The 18868-nt window shown below is 34.0% G+C and overlaps 5 protein-coding genes across 5 annotated transcripts in view; 2 read left to right on the top strand and 3 right to left on the bottom strand.

The window, feature by feature from the left end:
- Nucleotides 1-231: 231 nt before the first annotated feature.
- On the top strand, nucleotides 232-2075 carry LOC119639111. The gene is made up of 3 exons (XM_038036320.1): nucleotides 232-1071; nucleotides 1141-1335; nucleotides 1408-2075. The coding sequence occupies exons 1-3, from the start codon at nucleotides 682-684 to the stop codon at nucleotides 1990-1992; spliced, it is 1170 nt and encodes a 389-aa protein (XP_037892248.1). The 5' UTR covers nucleotides 232-681; the 3' UTR covers nucleotides 1993-2075.
- Nucleotides 2018-4629, bottom strand: LOC119639109 (probable glutamine--tRNA ligase). Its single transcript, XM_038036318.1, has 2 exons — nucleotides 4494-4629; nucleotides 2018-4426 (listed from the first exon to the last, which is right to left on the bottom strand). Exon 2 carries the CDS (start codon nucleotides 4417-4419, stop codon nucleotides 2077-2079), a length of 2343 nt encoding a protein of 780 aa, XP_037892246.1. The 5' UTR covers nucleotides 4420-4426; nucleotides 4494-4629; the 3' UTR covers nucleotides 2018-2076.
- A 2621-nt stretch (nucleotides 4630-7250) lies between these two features.
- On the bottom strand, nucleotides 7251-7831 carry LOC119639458 (peptidyl-prolyl cis-trans isomerase NIMA-interacting 4). The gene has a single exon (XM_038036842.1). It carries the CDS (start codon nucleotides 7664-7666, stop codon nucleotides 7277-7279), a length of 390 nt encoding a protein of 129 aa, XP_037892770.1. The 5' UTR covers nucleotides 7667-7831; the 3' UTR covers nucleotides 7251-7276.
- Nucleotides 7832-10606: 2775 nt separating this feature from the next.
- LOC119639433 (eukaryotic translation initiation factor 1A, X-chromosomal) overlaps nucleotides 10607-18868 on the top strand; it is a 9024-nt gene continuing 762 nt past the window's right edge. Inside the window, exons 1-2 of the mRNA XM_038036806.1 lie at nucleotides 10607-10660; nucleotides 10781-11037. Of these exons, the coding sequence (XP_037892734.1) occupies nucleotides 10834-11037 (204 nt within the window). The 5' untranslated portion in view covers nucleotides 10607-10660; nucleotides 10781-10833. The remainder of the gene's footprint in view (nucleotides 10661-10780; nucleotides 11038-18868) is intronic.
- Nucleotides 13869-14926, bottom strand: LOC119639432 (lectizyme). The gene has a single exon (XM_038036805.1). The coding sequence runs from the start codon at nucleotides 14896-14898 to the stop codon at nucleotides 14038-14040; it is 861 nt and encodes a 286-aa protein (XP_037892733.1). The 5' UTR covers nucleotides 14899-14926; the 3' UTR covers nucleotides 13869-14037.

Genomic DNA, 18868 nt, shown 5'->3' on the forward strand with positions numbered 1-18868 from the left:
ATTGAAAAAAACGATTAAATTTTGATACACTGTAATGTTGAGTAGGTGTGGTCAAATTTTCCCATTTCTATGCACGGATGCTACAACATCGCCCTTAGAATATGCGTTCAAATTGTTGTACATTTATTTGCTATAGTTTATGAATAATAAGCAAAAAACCAACTTTTGATTCCTTTGATGTTCTCAGTTTACGTCATACTGTAGGCGTGTCCTTTGACCGACTTGGATCATTTTTCAATAATAACCTGCATGCAATAATTTTCAATTTTTCTGCTGGCAACTTTTTTTTGCGGCCAGAGGGATGTTTGCAACATAGGGCCAAACAGCCATACGCACGGGCGGGCCATGCTTAAATCGATTCAAAATTTGATGCTGATCAAGAATATATACACTTTGTGGGGTCTTTGAGGCTTCCTTTTGGGCGTTGCAAACATTGTGACAAAGAAATGAATATGCCCCTCATCTTGCGGTGAAGGGTATAACGGGTTTAATTATCATTCACTCACCAATTTGAAAATAATTAATTCTTGAAGTTAAACAATCTGGCAACATTGAAATTTGCGCTGACTGGTAGCATGAATGATGCTTCGCATGATTCACTTACGTTCGGCCTGATCCAATCTTTTGCGATTATAAAAACTGAATTGAAGGCAACGGTTGCATTATTATTATTCCCCAATTATGGCAATTACGGCTAATAAAAAATTCTGGACAGAATTTATTAATCTTTATGAAAATTTACCATGCTTATGGAATAGTAAACATGAAGATTATAGCAATCGCGAGAAACGAAATGAAAGTTGGGATAAGATGGTTGAAAAATTGAAAGATATTGAACCCGATGCCAATCATGATGCCGTTAAACGTAAAATAAATACTTTTCGTTCAAATTTTAATCGTGAAGTGAGAAAAATTAAACAATCGCGTACAAATGGTATTGATGAATATAATCCTACGTTATGGTATTTTGAACAGCTGTCCTTTCTATTGGAACAGGAGAAATATTTGGAAAAAATTTCTTTTCGCTTTGATGAAACCAATATAGCAGCCTACGACGATGATACTAAATTGGTGAGTATTCCATTCTATCCCATTTTCGCATGCATTAATGACAAATTTTTTTTTTTAATTTTTTTATAGACAGTAGGATATCCAATGAAATGCGAAATTGAAACCTTAGATAGTCCTCGAACCAATGATGACGATAATGAATCTCGTATGCAAGATGATGATCGTATCAAGAGATCTTTAGGACGTCGTATATGTAGGAAATTACCTTTAAATAAAACTGCCGAAAAATTGCGAAATTTTGATCAGGATCAAAAGCAACCATGGGTAAAAGAAATATAAGAAAGTACGACAAAATGAATTTTTTTGTTCATTTTTCCTTTTTGTATTTGTATTTAGTTGGCTGACACTATGACTCGGACATCTCCGCATTTAGCATTTGAAGAGCAGAATAAAAGAAATCAAGCTGTCTCCTTACCTTCGGCATTCAACAGTATAATCCGAAAAAGTCAAAGCAGATATCGAAAAACTTCACCCGGCATAAAGCAGGATAAAGATCATACTTGCGAGACAAATGAAGAGGAAAATAATGAAAAGTCATTGCAAATCGCACAGGAAGAGATTCGCAACTCAGGCACAAAACGATCGTTGGAATTATTTTCATCAGATAGCAATCAACTGGGAAAGCAGCCGAAATTTCAACGTCTCTCCTTATCACCTCAGCCTGTTATTTATCATGAGAATAGGGTAAACCCTAATCAAAGCGATTGCATAGATAATGACGAAGCGGATATTTATGCACGGGCATGGGCTTGTGGTTATCGAAAGCTATCGTCCGAGCAAAAACTGTATGCTAAAAAAGCTATGGATGAAATCTTAGTGATGGGTCAATTAAATGCCTTGAACCTTCATACGATAATGATAAATTCCGCCATATTAAGCGGTGGCGGTGGCGGAGGTAACGGGACTATTTGTTCAGAGTAGTATTAATTATTATAAAAACTGTTTTTATTTCAAGTAAAGCTTCTCAATGTTAGAAAAATAATTTCTATTAAATCGGACTATTCCTCATTTTTTTCCGGTATCTTCTTTCAAGACTACCGTACGATTGAAGACCAGCTTCTCACACGTTGTATCGGGATCAACCGAGAAGAATCCTATACGTTCAAATTGATATTTATCGTACACCTTAACAGTACTTAAGGAACGGTCAGCGTATGATTTCAAAACCATCTTCGAGTTCGGATTGATGTCCGTAAGGAAACCTCCTGGCACTTCATTTAGATCTTCAGGATTCTTATGCTGAAACAGTAATTCATATAGACGAACTTCGATGGTAATAGGTTGCGATACCCATTGAATAAAGGCTTTAGGTTTTTCAGCTTTCTCACTTAACTCGCAATCGCATAACAATTCCTTTATTTCACCCGTAGATATATCCTTTAGTACTTCTTTTACTTTTATAACTAACCCGGCGTGTCGCAACCCAACTGATTGACCGAGTGCCAAACGCCTATACCCTTTCTCGGGGTTTTCCTGAAAATCACTTTGCTCTATATATATCACTCGGTCCAAGATCATACGATGGCAGCCTAGCTCTAAGTTTTGGGGGAAATCGGGTACCATCACCTCTTGCATCGAATCGTAAGGGAAATTAGCTATAATAACTTTTAAGGGCTGCAAAACTACTAAACGTCTAGGTGCTGTTACGTTTAGAACGTCTCTTACAGCCGCCTCTAACATGGAAGGATCCACTGATATTTGCGCACCGGTTACACCCATCTGAGCACAGAAATTGTTAATAGCCTCGGGCGGGAAACCTCTTCTCTTTAAAGCTGTCAACGTAAATAATCTCGGATCATCCCAATCTTCAACAATACGTTCCTGAATTAATTTCGCAATTTTCCGTTTCGACACCAACGCATAATTCATATTTAGACGTCCGTATTCCCATTGGACAGGGCAATAAATATCTAAAGCATTACACAACCAGTAATAAGAGGAACGACGAGATTGAAATTCTTTGGTACACAATGAATGGGTTATATTCTCTAAAGAGTCGCACAAGCAATGAGTGTAATCATATGTTGGATATATGCACCATTTATCTCCTGTGCGATGATGTGGTATGAATTTAATTCGGTACGCTACAGGATCTACTTTACCTTCTTCTAAGGTTATTTTCAAACGCAAGGTCGCGACTCCTTCGTCAATTTTCGCATTTTTCATATCCTCAAACAGTTGCAAAGATTCTTCTATGGGACGATCTCGCCACTCACTCGGTTTGGGATTAAATCCCTTCATTTCTTCAGCATTTTGATGACAAACATAAGCCAAGCCTTTGCGTATTAAAATAACAGCCCATTCATACAATTGCTGAAAATAATCGGAAGAGTGCGTTATCTTATATGGTTTATAGCCCAACCATTCAACCATATCATGTATGCCTGTAAAAAACTTTTCTTCTTCCTTTTCAGGATTTGTGTCATCGTAACGCAGATAACAAATGCCGCCGTGAGCAGCGGCGTAACCGAAATTGATATTTATAGCTTTAGCATGACCAATATGAAGAATACCATTAGGTTCCGGTGGGAAACGAGTTTGAACTCGACCACCTGTTACACGTAAATGCTGCTTTAGTAAATTTTCAGTATGATTCGTAACCACATAACCATCGGTCTTATAGTTTTCACCCGGTGCATGGAAATGTACCTTAGTTTTCATTAGTTCCCCTATAGTATGAGCTCCATCATGATTTTCCGTATCATTTTCCTTTTTCATCGATTTATTATTATCCACATTATCGTTTGATTTTGATTTCTCTTTTTTCTTATCGATTTTAGTGGCAGGTTTCAAATCATCCTCAGTCTTCGGGCCAAGTAAATCAAAAATCTCCACATCTATAGCTGCCTTAACACTTTTACCGTCTGCCCATTTCAAATGTTCCCTGACTTCTTGCATTATTTTCGATGAATTGAAATGATAACGCTGCTCTAATAATGCTTTTGTATGCTTTTGTATAAGTTTTTGAACCAGTTTCTCAATTTCTTCCGGTGTAATGATTACATTCACACCGCATTCAGATTCAAATTGTTCTATATCAACATTGATGTCTATTTTCTGGCCCAGCTTTAGTAAATATTCCAAACTTGCATCAACTTTCATAGCACTATTTAATTTACCGCTCGCAATGTAGCGCGTTATCAAAGGTAATTGACCCGCAATTTGTGGCTTAATTTTAGTCGCCATATGATACAATAGCATGCCAGCGCCTTCAGGTAAATCCCTACCGTTGATTTCCGCCAAAGCCAATTGTAAATTCTTAGTAACGTTTGCATTCTTAAGGGTTTCCTTCGCTTTCTGCTCACTCATACCCAAATGCTGAAATTGCAACAACAATTCTCCTGACATACTGCGGCTAACAAGCAAAAGCAATGATTATAAAATTTTAAGAGATAATTCAGTTTCTTAATATGCAATCCAACCTTAGCGAAATGTTCAAATTTTTTTATTGAAGAATTGTTTAAAAAACAAACGATTTACAATAAGAAATCACAAGATTGAAGATTATTCTATAACATGTGCGAAAATGCAACAACACCAAAGCCGCAACGTATAAAAATGCAATGTTACCAGAACCAATTATTGCAAATGTAAATGCAAATGAGATTATTTATTGCCTTCATTTTGTCCAATAATAGCAAAAGTGTACAATAGAATCGTTAAACATTTGACATTTAAAAACAACCGAAGAGAAGATATTTAAGCTAGGATTGGATTAATTTTCCACTGCTGTATGCATATGTAATTACATTTTATTTAGAATAATTTTAGATAGTCACCGCTTTTAATACGCGATTTGATTTTCTCAATTGATTCTTATGGTCAGAAAGAAAGGACGACAATGAAAACAAATGGTATCATCAATAATATAAATTAATTGTGACACTAACACGTCCTTTACCATAAGTCAACAAAATTGAATACTAATAAGAATAACAGTAATTAGTATCCATACGTTAAAAGAAACAAAAGTTAACTCTTACCTATTTCGGACTAGTGATTAGTGGCGACCACGAAAAAAAATACTTTTCTCATAGATGCTGAAGGAAAACCAAATTAAAATAGCAAGTTAAAAATGATTACGTACGAGCGGCCAAAGCCGAATTTTTTTAAAAGGTGCGATAGAAACAAGCATTTAAATGTTTAGAAAGTTTTCTACTTTTTATAACGACTGTTTATGAAGAGACCTGTTTTTTAACAGATCTTTTACTTATAGTGATAATAAAGATGACCAGATTACCACTTATTAATAATATCGACAGCGAGAGAAGCCTATTGCGCTTCCTTTTTATACCTCTCATCGAAAGAGAAGGATGAGTATATGCATTTTGTCAAAACGTTTGCAACGCCCAGGAGAAAGCGTCAGAGACCCCACAAAGTATATATATTCTTGATCAGCAACAAATTTTAAATCGAGTTAAGCATATCCTTCTAGCCGGCTGTCCGTCTGTGTAATGTCTGTTGTAAACATTCTCATGTCCGCAAAAATGAACTCATCGACTACATAATTGACAGAAACATTGAGAACTCTTGCAGTTTGGTATTGAAAATGAGTCAAATCAATCGAACGACACGCCCACAACATCGCGTAAACTGAGAACACACCCATTTTTGAAAGGGAATGAAAAATTGGTTTTTTGGTCATTACTTATAAACTAAAGCATATATGCACGCGCAATAAATGCACGAAAATTTAAACAAGCATTTTATGGGCGAAGCTGCAGTATCTGTACGTATATGGAAAAAATTGACCATGCCTATCCAATGCTATGGTATATCAAAATTTTATTTGTTTTCAATGCCTTTGTAAGGCGCAGAAAAAAGCTTAACAAATCCCATAGTGTATAAATTCTTGGCCAATTTGAAATGCATCTAAACACTTTCGCCTGTTTCTCTGTCCATCTATCTGTTTGCGCAGCTTTGTAGCATCTTTGGTAAACGGTCTCCAGTTAGCGAAAATAAAGATATCGCCTTAAAAATTTGCCAAAGAATTTGAAACTGACCAAAACTTTTCAAAGGACGTGCCTAAAACACATGCACATGCCTCTACGACAAAAACTTTTACTTTGAAAATCGAAGAAATCCCCTGTGTCCACTCCATTATTAGAGAAAATGGGAATTTTGTACTTTTACTTCTTTTGCGTTTTTTTTTTTGGTATGAAGGATTCTATCGCTATCGAATTGGATTTTTTTTGCTTGCTTTGTGTTTAGTTAAAAAACTGATACGTTATTCAGACGATTTTTTCTTTATACACAAAAGAGAAAAGAATTAAAATTCCCTTCCTTCAAAAGGGGGGTCTTTTATATAAGCAAGAGCCTAATAGAGCAGCGCACATCGACATATTCCGTTTGGCATGTCGTTCCACTTCAGCACTCCGATTTTCTGCTATATTCCGCTGCTTTAAGAAGTCAAGTTGATGTTGTTTGAAAAATTCAAAATCCAAATTTGATTTCTTGTCTAATCCACCTAAGAAATTCTCATAATTTGCGTTTATGGTATCCTCGAAGGTGCTTATACCATTATACCATCAGATTCAGCGCAACGACGTTTTTGTATATCGCATTCTCAATTCTCAAGCACTTGTTGTTCCTCACATTCTAAGGCACGCTCTTTCTCCACAATTTTATTTATTTTTATTAATTGTCGTCGATTTTGTTCCGTACATTATTTCATGAATTGCTTTCTATGTTGAATTTTGATGAGTTTGTGTCAGCCAATGAATGTGCTGCACCGAATGTGATGTGGTCAAAATTTAATAGGGGTTCCGCTAGCGTCCAGGCCTCCAAGCATGTTCGAACCATATCTATGTTATGTATATGTACTTAACCTAATCGGAGAACGTGTTCCGTCTTCCACTTCGGATGGTGATTAAAAAATAAATAGCCCCTGCAGGCATATAACTTTTCTATATTAGTTAAGAAGTGCGAAAGTATTCAGCTAGTCCTAGTAGCGATATGCATCCTGAAATATCGTTGAACCCTAAACCATCTCGTCGTAATTGTTGGAGTCTGCAAACCCACTAGACTTCAAATTTTTTCGTGAAATTATGCAGGATTTGTGAGAAACATCCGTAATTGAATCATTATTTCAGTTACAACCTATAAATATATAAAATTCGTAATCCTTAAGAATTTTAAGTATTTTACGCATTTAACGCAGTTTTTTCTTTTTTAGGGGGAAAAACTTGCGGACATAAGTTCAAATTTATTTTTTCCCTTCCACCATAATAATATGATAACCAAATTTAGTTTTAATCGGCGGATCAGTATATACGGGATTGCTAACAGTCGATATCGGTAAAGCAAAGGCAGCATCTTGAAATGGCCCAACCATCGAACCACGTATTTGCCACCCTAAATCACCACCTTGTCGAGCCTTATCCTCACTATAAGCAGCAGCTACTTCAGGAAATTTTTGTCCAGCTTTCAATTTTTCTAAAGCTTCAAGGACCTTCCCCTGTTTTTCGCAAAGAATGTGTCTCACTTTAATGGCCGAGCCGGCATTAGTAGTTTTTTTCCCATTACTACTACCGCCACCATCACCATCAGTATTTTTCTTACTGGCCTTATTTTTTGCATCCTTCTTGGGGGCCATAATGCTGTATTAATCTTTGAATTGAAAAAATTAAATATGTTTACCCTTTCTTTTCTTTCTTTTTTTTTGGAAAGGCAGGATTATTTTAAGCACAATGACAACGTGCCAGAGCTTAAAAGTAATTTTTCGTAAACAAAATTGTTTTTGGTTTGATAAAACAAAACAGATAACTCTGTAGTTAATTGTCACATTTGTACATACATCCCTGTCATAGTTAGGTATATTTCAGTTTTTACGATATATATTTATTACGATTTTTTAATTTTCTATTCACGATAGCAGTGCCACGTATCGTATATGGATATTGTTGTAAATTTTGACAAACTTTTACCATTCAGTTATACTTAATGTATAATGGTGCATATATAAAAAATATACATATGGGGAACTTGGAAATTGCATAATATTGATCACAAAAATTTCTTATATATATATATTAATAATGATAGATATCAATAAGAATGCCTGCAATTTTTACCTTAACTTTCTTTAAAGCATTAATATTCTTTTGTTTCTATCTCCCCAATTCATATACTTTCATTATTATTGAATTAGTTAATTTATGATTTTATTTAACATCATATATATTTTTTTAAATAATTATTTTATTCATTAATTAAAATTAACTGTCACATAACATTTTCAATGCAAGTTTTTCATACTATAGGCAATCGTTTAAAACATACAGCGAACGGAGCCTAAAGTTTCTTACTACTTTTCTAACTGAACTAAAATCAAGTCTATCATTTAAAATTGAAATTTTCTTATTGGCGGCCTTTCCAAATATACGTGGAAACTAGGGTGAATTTTCTGTTTTTAGAAAAAATAATTTAAAAAATTAGAAACTATTACTATAATACATAATAAATAATTAAATTAAATTGAAATAAAAGCAAAATAAATGAAATAAGAAAAATTAAAAATTTTTCTTTATACATTTTTTTTTTAAGTTTAAAGCTAGCAAGTCTTATAGCAGTTACAACCGCCAAGGAGGCAGCAAAGTCTGAGAACGGCCCACGAAGACCTTAGCAAAATGAAAAAAACCTTCTCTGCTACTTCTAGGTTTCGCAACTTTCTTAGCTAGCGACGGATTTTCCACCGTTTTTGTGTACATTTTTGTACACTCGTAGTAGTAGCAGTAGTAGTAGCGAAAAAGGAAAATTCCGCATTAAGTGTTGACGACAAAGATGTACCCAAAAACGGTGGAAAATCTGTCGCTAGCTAAGAAAGTTGCGAAACTTACTACTACTAAAAAAAAAAAAATGCGGGGACAAGTGCAAAGCCAAGTGCTGCTCCGGCTAAAAGTTTATGTATGCATATATATACATACAAGCCCGTAATCGGGCCTTGTTCCGAATTGCGTTATGATTTTCGTTAGACTTTGAACGACGGCGACGGTGAACGGGTGCGTGTTGAAGAATTGCTCCGAGTTTCGCTTTTATGACTTCTGTTAAACATTGAACGATGACGACTTCGCGGTGACAAGTGCCTGATCGGGCCTTTTTCCATCTTGGGCTGTTATGGCTTATATCAGACATTGGGCGATGCTTACGTTGTGGTGAACAAGTGCAAGAACAAGAGAGTTGCTCCGACTCTTACGTAAAAATCTATGCATATTATCGTGAATTCTAGATCTACTACAACTACAAGAACAATCAGAACGTCTTGAAGATTGGCGGATTCATGAAGAGATTTGGAAAATTTAATTCTTATTTGCTAGCCATCCAATCCTCTGCCATGTGCTCACTTTCCCTGAGAGTCGCCTGCTCACTTTTCGAGGGTTGTCTTAATTTTTTTAGAATTTGTCTCCAGTCTTTCAGAACGCTGGCTACATCGGCTCGTCTTTTTCGGCCCACGGCTGACTGTGTTATTTTTTCTAGTATCATCGTATATTATAAATGAGAAAAAAAATTTATATATATATAAAAAAACGTTACCTTGCTAAATGGTACCTTTGCCGATACTCATTATCCCGGCATTTAGCCATATTGACTCAAAAGAATTGAGAAGATTTTAGCGAATTTCTGCTTCAGAATGCATAATTTTCCCTGAAAAACTCGTATAGGCACCTCTTTGTAACTTGATACAATTTGCGAGTAAGCAATGTAATCGTTTTTTTCCAATTAAAAACTCACGGAACACTTCGCAGAATTATTTATTATAATTTTTCAACAATAAAGAAGAATATTTTTTCTCAATAAGTAACCTTCAAAAAATGTCACCTTTTCAAATAAGAAAAATTCATTAAAGGGTTAAGAGCGAGTTGTCAGCTTTCACCGTTGCTCAAAAACGACGGACAAAGCAAATTAATATTGTCTGAATGAAATCTATCGCAGTACAATATTGTTGACAAGAAGTTGTAAATAAAAACACGGTTGATTTTACAATCAAATATGAAGAAATCATCGCAAAGATAAACAGCGAATTTATAAAATTTAACAACAAGAAAATTAATACAAAGGTAAACAAGTCTGTTTATTACTTAGTTATAAATAAGATTGATTGACATAAATATTAGATATATTTTTGTGTATTGATTGATCCATAATTTGGAAGGTAGCATTTATCACTCTCTAATAAAACAATTTGATGAGTATATTTTAACTTTAATATAAACGGTCCTTAATGCCTAATGACCGCCCATTGTGTCAGTCCCCATACGATTGGTCAATTCCCATCAAATTTTGTAATTAAGTTTAAAAAAGTATCCCGTATTTTCGACTCTATAATCTATATATATATAAGAATAATTATGTCTTTAACGACATTGAATATGAAAACTATCTCTAGCTAAATAAAATTGTATCGTTGATCACGAAGCAAAGGTTGGCAATCATTGTTATCAAGAATTAATGTTAGTGCTGTCATCTCGTTTACTTTTTGATACGATATTTGACAATTGACAAATCTCTTATGCATTCAGTTTTATTATCATCTCTTCTTTCTTTCCTATCGAGAAATTGAAAAAATAAAGCTCATCGAAAAGCAATTTTCGTAAGTGAAATAATTTATTACATTTTTTTTTTCTTGAATGTGTCGCAATAAAATTCAAGTTATTATATATAAAAAGGAAAATATACGTTCATTAATTTTGTGATAAATTTTTTGATATAGATTTGAAGTGTGCTTGCTGTGTAATTAATTTGCAAAATCAAATATAAAGCAAAATGCCTAAGAATAAAGGAAAAGGTGGTAAAAATCGTCGTCGTGGAAAGAATGAAAATGAATTTGAGAAACGTGAACTCATATTCAAAGAAGATCAGCAAGAATATGCCCAAGTCACTAAGATGTTAGGCAATGGACGTCTGGAAGCGATGTGCTTTGATGGTGTTAAACGTTTGTGTCATATACGGGGGAAGCTTAGAAAGAAGGTAAGCAAGTGGCTTTTGAGGCCGTTCATAGTACATGTGATATGATAAAAACTTGTATATATATATAAAAAATATCAGCATTTTTAGTTTCATTATTTTTTTGCCTTACATGTGCATTTTTTTCGAGACCTAGAATTTGCAAACATGTGAGTGCGCCTAGTTACAGGTTAGTCTCAAGGCGATCGCAAGCAGGCAAATAGCATTGTAAGCCTTTCGGTGGATATTTTTCCTCTATAGAAAAGTAAAGGTCAATGTCAATAGTTTTCAAAAAATTCCAAGTTTTCCATAAACATTTTTTTTTTTTTTTTTTTTTGCAAATACAAACAATTTTCAATGTTATTTCCTTATTTATCTATGTTCGCATGTTCTTTAGCTACTTTTTCTTCTTTTTCCTTCTATTTATTTCATTTTTTTCCAATATTGTTTATAAACATATTAACTACATTTTTCTATTCTTTATCTAATCTGTAAGTGTAAGGAAAAAAAAAAATGTTTTGTCTCTTCTGAAAAATCCAAGTCATATGCCTTTGTTATAAGACGTCAGACATCGCACATGTTTATATATTTAGCTGGAAAATAATAATTAATTTCAAAAGTATTCAAGTATTACATAAAGCTCTCAAAACGAAAATATTTCTTTTTCAATATGATAATAAAAAATGGTTTATAAGGTTTAATAATAATTACGTTTTGCATTTTCACTTCTACTTGTTCATCATGATTTATACGATGTTATAGATAACAAAATAAGTAAATTAGCTCCTGAATCTGTTGATATATAAAACTATTTCTTACTCGTACTGTATTCGTCTTGGTACTCTTCGCCACTTCTGGTGTATGCAATACTCGTAAGAGGCAGAGATAGACGCAACTTTTATCTTAACGAAGTATCACTTTCTCAATCGATCTAAACTAATCTGTCTGCCTTATTTTCTTGTCTTCAGACTGTATTTGTGAAATATTTTGATTAAGTTTAGTAGACTGATGTATTTTGATTAAAGAGCGGAAGCTATTGTTTTGAAGAGACGATGCATGGATAAGTGTAGGGTGATGTGAAGTATTTAATGGTGGGCCATGTCGTACTTTTACTTGTTCTTCTGATGTCCGTTGACAAATTTTTATGGGTCACCTGCCGGCTGCCGTAGTTCCGTTTCGGCCGAAGAATGCTACCTATTGAAAATAATTTTCTAGCCGTTTTTTAAAATAAAAGTTTTTATATAAAAAACATATGGAATTTAAATGAACATTTATGTATGTTAAAAGGTTTCGACGTAAGGACGGACGTTATTCAATCGATGAAATATATTTAACGTCATAGCTCAAAATAGTTCAAGGCAAATTCGCAAGATTATAATAAATATAACGGGACTTATTATGATCATAATTCCCAATGGCTTTCCTTCTATCACCTCTTCCAGACGGTCGTGTGAACTGAACATAATTTTCCCGTCAATCCCTTTGTAACATCCATAAAATGCTCATATCTGCGTGCAATGCGTGTTTGGGTTGATTTCAATTGATGAGCGCGCACCTTTTTATATATTTATATATACTTACATATATTTGTACCCAATCAGCTATGTAGGTATTGCCATATAAAGTGGAAGTTCTAAAACCGTGCTTAAATGAAATTTTAAAATGAGAGCAGGTTTATAACGACAAGATTCCATGATGATATCCTCTGTGCGTCTGGTATTTGAATCCATTAGAAGCCAAAGAACGTGATAATCATTTAAAAGTTAATGAAATGGAAATATTCATCCCTCCACCGTATTCAGCGATTCGATTATAACCTACACAATTTGTGATACGCAAATGCGCACAGAGTTTGTTCAGGTGTAAGCAGCGCCCGGACGGACATGAGATCGATTCACCTGTTATTATATCGGTCAATTTCGTGTCCGTGTGTCTGTGTTCTTGTACTCGACATACAGATCGGAGTTGTTGAGATATTTCGATAAAATTTGGTCTATCGACATATTTTGGCCCGAGAACGAACGCTACTGAAAATGATTCTTTTTCAATCACTCCCCCCATAGAGCCCTATTGTAAGAAGTAATAACTGTAAGATGATGTAGTGGCTCATTATAGCTTTTTTTCTTTAATAAAATGCTTGTCTGCCTGTTCTCTTTTGGAAGCTTGATCCATCGACATATTTTGCTCCATTGGCGAATGTTAATGAAAATTGATTGGAATTCGGCCGCCCATTCGACCACTTTCCATATAAAGTCCTACTCTTGTTTTATGAAAAATTGTATTAAACGAAGAGGTGCAGAGCATTGGATGGAATGCGTCCCACTAAAGTGTTTTCACTACTTGAAATTAATAAATAGTTCTATCCAATAAGAGTCTCTTAAGGAGAACGAAATGAAGATTAGAAGAGATGGCTATTGAAATAAGTTTAAAGCAAGATAGTATTTATAAATTTCATTGACATTATAAATAAAACGGGCCTAGTCCTTCTTTAATAAGTGCATTTAAAAAAAAAAAAGCTGGGCTTTTCCATTTGAATATTGGAGATAGCACTATACAAGTAGTTTTAAATATCACGATCATCGTTTTAGATACACGGGTGTCCAAGAAATCCAAACTAAAAAAAATCCCATACTTTTCTTGTTTGATATAAGATTTACAATCGTTGTTTGGGTTGACTTTACCCCCACTTATCTGATAGCTTACAACCTCTTCAGATTGTTTCAAGTTAAATATGAATAATATTTTAAGAATTTCATTTTATTATTATTAGGATTTAAAGTAAAATTACAATAGTTTTTTTTTTTTTATTATTTTTATTTATTCTTTACTTTTAAGTAATTTCTATAAATATATGACTTAATATAGAAAATCTCTTGAGATTTGATTTTTGATACACGTGTACATATGTGTATTTATAAATATGAGATTGAATACTACTTGATATAAATGAAATGGAAAAATCATTACAATTCGAGTTCTTCTTATAACCTGATTTTATTAATTTTTTTTCTCTTTGCTGTTCTTTCATGCTTTCCGATGTTTTTTAATGATATTTAAAATCCAATCACTGAAGGCGGATACTCGTACAAAAACTGAGGGTGAATTTTTTTGACCGCACGGTCTTTTACCCCATGAAACGATGCCAACAATTGTGTGATCCATTTGCATTAGTGGTCCACCCGAATCTGCTGTACAAATGCTTACGCCTCCCGTTAAAGGACCCGTACATAAATTGGTTTCATGCAATTGCATACCAGAGGCATTCAAAATTTCTTCACTTAATTGATAATCCAAAATGGGCATATCGGCCTTTTGCAATTTATGCGGATATTGCGGTTGCCTAGTCATAGACATATTACCCCAACCATATAGTCTACCATAACCGATCGGTATCGAATCGCTTTCCGGTAGACGAGCAGGCTGCACATATTTGTCAAATTTAAATGGTTTTTCGGTATGAATTAACGCAATATCGTATGGATTAATGCCACCCAAAAACAGTTCATGTATGGTATAATAATCGATTTGACGTAATTGTATATTTCCGCTCTCATGACGGGCATGTATATCGTGACAGCCGGCCATTATCACAGAATTGACGACAATCATGGGATTACTTAGGCAATGGGCGGCGGTAACAATCCAATTTTCATTGATTATAGTCCCAGCACAATAGTGCACTAAACCTTGATCAACAGTCATTAGTTGTATGGATACTACATACGGTGCTGTATGAGGTTTTGCTTCACGTTTAGCTAAAAATTTTTGATAACACAATGATTGTTTTCTAGGCACTGAAGATCTACAATTGTGAAAGCAATCACAAATAGATCGTTTACGCGCTACTTGCATACTTGTTTGTGTTTCAGTTGTAACAACAGCCATGTTTTTGCTTTTCTTCTTTTTTAAAATTTTATTAAATTTCCCAAAATCTTTTTTTTTTTTTTTTTTTTTTTTTGAATTCAGTAAATTTTTCATCAAAATGTTTTTCCTTTTGCAGCTTAATGGTAACTAACTATTCCTTGACTTGCTTTAAATGGCACAGACAGTAATGAGAATACGATCTCTCTCTCTCTCTCTGTCTCTGTGTGTTTCTTTCTTCTTCATATAATTATCTCTCTCTGTTCATTGTATAGTGAATTTTATCTCTTTAATCGTTAATAATATGTAATAACGATTTTTTTATTCCTTATCGATTATATACTCGGAGAGTTCATCTTATCTCCAAGTTGCTTTCCTCTCTGTTATTGTTATTTTTTTATTTTTGGTTTTTGTTTTTTTTTTTGCAGAACGACACATGAGACTTAGGAAGCATTACTAAGCATATTTCTATAAGTAGTTGTAGGCAAGGCAAGTAGGAACTTTACGAGATCACGAAGAACGGTGCGTTTACGCCTTTAAAATGTAACAAGCTTCACTTATTAAATTCGATCAAATGATAATTTACGAAACCTCGAGTCGATCTTAGATTTGAGCGTAATTATTGACAAGTAAGAAAGTTATATTCGGGAGGAGCCGAATCTCGTATACCCACCACATAAGAGAACTTGGAGAGTAGAATTTAGACTGTGTAGCGAGTCACGGACCAACCACTTTTCAAAAAAAGGCGATATATGGCAAGTGGTCGAGCACGTGGTCCGATCTGAATTATTTTGAATATTGTTTGTCCTTGGGTCAAAACACCTCAGTGTACCAAAGTTCATCAAAAATACCAGAACAAAAACCAACAGAGGGATAGATGAATTTGAATTGATTCAGAAAATGCTTCTGAATTGATTGATGTAATAGAAGGAGCATATATCTCAAGGTCTACGGGTCGTTGCGTAGCCATCAAGTTAGATATATTTATAATCCCTTTGGTGTAATTTTGAAAGAGCTTCTCTAGCTCAACGAGATATTTAAGAACGGATGAAAATAATTGCTTTAATTTATTGATTCAATCAAGTCCCTTCACGTGGGCCTTAAGATGGAAGGACAGAAAATATTAATGTCGAAGAAAAATCGAAAAATAATTTCCCTTTTTTTTTTTTTTTGTTTTTTAATTAGTAATAGGAAAGGTCAAGAAGGGTTTTAATAGGTAGATAAAGCGGTTATCATTAGATTATTACAAGTTTATTGACCGTCTCGCATCGATACGAATCCACTTGACTATAAAAGGCACACTTACCTCCACGTTAAGTGATTTGTTTTCGATTAACGTAATTAATAAATTCCATAGAAAAAATATATATTGCCTTTAAATACAAATTAATTCGATCCAATTCAGTAAGGGGGATTGTAATGAATGTTGTTAGGGTATACAATATAACTGCAACCTACTCATTTGAGAGCACTAAAGCAAACACAACATAGTTTTTTGAAGCTTTTATTGGGCGTGGTTTTACGCCTAAAGTTGGGGAAAGTTTGCGGAACTTCTCCTGATTAATTCAAAAGATAGCGTCGATAACTTCTTACTAGTAATGAACAGTGGATGCGCTACGATATCGAAAGTCTACAATAACCACGATAAAGAGTAGGCGAGGCAACAACATCAACAACAATAAGGCTGAATTCCAACCAAATGAAAACATTTCTAGGGAACACTATGCCCAGTACTTAGTGCAGCAGCGCAAAAAAAGTTGGGTATCATTACAACGTGAGTTTTTAATATAAAGAAATTCGGCACTATATAGCAAAACTCGCTCAGGAACTATTTGTCTTTAATCTGGACTATCCTAACCTCTCCGCTATTTTCAGTACACATGACTCCTCCCGATCCGTCCCTTCGGTTCAGGATGAGCATAACGAAAAGATCGGGCTGGGACGGATAAGTTGATAGAAACAAGCAAATGGCGCGCCGTCGGTTCAAAATGGCAAACAATGGCAAAACTTTGGCTTGGGTTTGTGGCTCGAGTTTTCAGAAAGCCCGATTCTAAGCAGAAGTCTATCCAACTTCCGCTCATGCCTCTGAATGCTTAAGAAAGCATTTATTCCGACAGCCAAGCCGCCTTAAAGTCCCTAAAATAAAATCTTCCGCCATAGCATATATAAACTAGTGGAACTAAGTCACAGTCCTTCAGATACCAACTGAAAAACAATATCAGTCCATGCAGATTCTGCCAAAGAACGAGTGAGACGTCCAGACGTCCGCCCGTTACTCGAATATTATAAAAGTTAGAGAGCTGAAATTTTCCACCTTTACTTTGCGAGACACTTTATTCTCTAGATCCAAAAGTGGAACCAATCGGCCGCGTCCACAAAAAGTTAAAAGTAATTTTAAATTTAATTTTTTTCACTTTTTTGAGGTTAAATTCTTGTTTATCGTAAGCCAATCAAGACCGCCTAAAAATGGATTAATTCTGAAAAGATAAATGTAGGTGCCACGATTAATTTATTTTTAATAATACCAGCGATATGAGTATCAAATAAAAGAATTTTAAAAGTAAAATGCGACAAACATAGCGAGATTCGCCCCCCCCCGCCGAATATAACTTTATTACTTGTTTTTTTTTTTTTTTTATTGTTAGTTGCTACTTTGTGAAATACTAATGTTGCCTTCCCCCCGTTACGTTATCTTTATTAAACGTTATTGGCAAGATTGCATTATGATTAATGCTAAATTAATGATTGCAATTCGATTTCCCATAAATTCGTCACAAATTCGACATATGCACATAACAAATAAATATTGCACTTTCGATAGCTACACCCGCCCTCATGGGTGACTACGTAATGTTATAACAGTATATCTGACTAATGGGCCAGTTATTTAATTACTGTTATCGTTCATTCGATTCTATAAATATTTATTTTATCATTTTAACATTTTTGGAATCCAAAGAAAAAGATATAAATTTTATCTCTCTCAGTTTATATTTATATGCCCCACCTGTCATATAAAGTATATTAAGTTTACACGAATATGTGCAACGCTTAGTACAATTGGTATTTACATCCATCTATTATTATTATTATTATTATTATATCAATCGGATTAAATTATTCAATCTATCTGTGTGTCCGTCCTTCTGTCATACTTTTTTTGGTAAACCTATAAGCTGAAATTTTTAAGATATTTAAAAAAAATTTGTTGTGCTATTACATTGTGCAGTATTCACTATACTACACTCTAGTATAATACCATATATACTAGTACAATATATACTATATAGTATAGTATAATATATACTGCAGTGTAGTGTAGTAACATTAAGTACAATATTATCTACACACTGAGGCGTAGTAAAAATTAGTACAAAATGCTATATACTGTAGTATATTAAAATTTAATACAAAATGCTACATACTGTAGTATAGTAGTAGCATAATAAAATTTAGCACAAAATATTGCAATAAATTTAGTGAAAAATACTGCATACTGTTGGAGAGTAAAATTTAGTGCAACATGGTGTAGCAAAATCTAGTACCTACAGTACTACGTAAATTGAGAACCCTTCAATTTTTAAAAGGAATAAAAAATTGATTTTTGTTCATTACTTATAAACTGCAGCAGATAAATCTGCAAAAAGTTGAAAGGTGAGTGATGCTGTAGTATCTGTACAAAAATGATCGTTAAAATTATTTCCCGAAAGAAATGTTTGAACTGTTTTTTGGTCACTCGGCATGTACTTTTATATAGAATCACCTGATATAGGTGAATATAGGTGACATTTTCTAGTTTAAACGCACTAGAGTCTTAACATCGAGTGTCCTTCCTTAAGCATTTTTCGCTAACATACTAAATTTAAAAAAATTTTTAAAAATAGTTCTCATATGCAGAATAGGAATTTGTTTGAGTGTCCACAAAAATATTTTCCGACTATATCTTAATTTTAATTATTTAACAGAGCTCTGTGAAGGTGTTAATAGAGTTTTG

This window comes from Glossina fuscipes, unplaced genomic scaffold (genome assembly GCF_014805625.2).
Source record: "Glossina fuscipes isolate IAEA_lab_2018 unplaced genomic scaffold, Yale_Gfus_2 112, whole genome shotgun sequence".
Taxonomy (NCBI): Eukaryota; Metazoa; Arthropoda; class Insecta; order Diptera; family Glossinidae; genus Glossina; species Glossina fuscipes.

Coding starts and splice junctions, on each gene's coding strand:
- LOC119639111 (XM_038036320.1), top strand. CDS start 682: ATGGCAATTACGGCTAATAAAAAATTCTGGACAGAATTTATTAATCTT. Junction 1,072..1,140: donor ACGACGATGATACTAAATTG/GTGAGTATTCCA, acceptor ATTTTTTTATAG/ACAGTAGGATATCCAATGAA. Junction 1,336..1,407: donor AGGATCAAAAGCAACCATGG/GTAAAAGAAATA, acceptor ATTTGTATTTAG/TTGGCTGACACTATGACTCG.
- LOC119639109 (XM_038036318.1), bottom strand. CDS start 4,419: ATGTCAGGAGAATTGTTGTTGCAATTTCAGCATTTGGGTATGAGTGAG.
- LOC119639458 (XM_038036842.1), bottom strand. CDS start 7,666: ATGGCCCCCAAGAAGGATGCAAAAAATAAGGCCAGTAAGAAAAATACT.
- LOC119639432 (XM_038036805.1), bottom strand. CDS start 14,898: ATGGCTGTTGTTACAACTGAAACACAAACAAGTATGCAAGTAGCGCGT.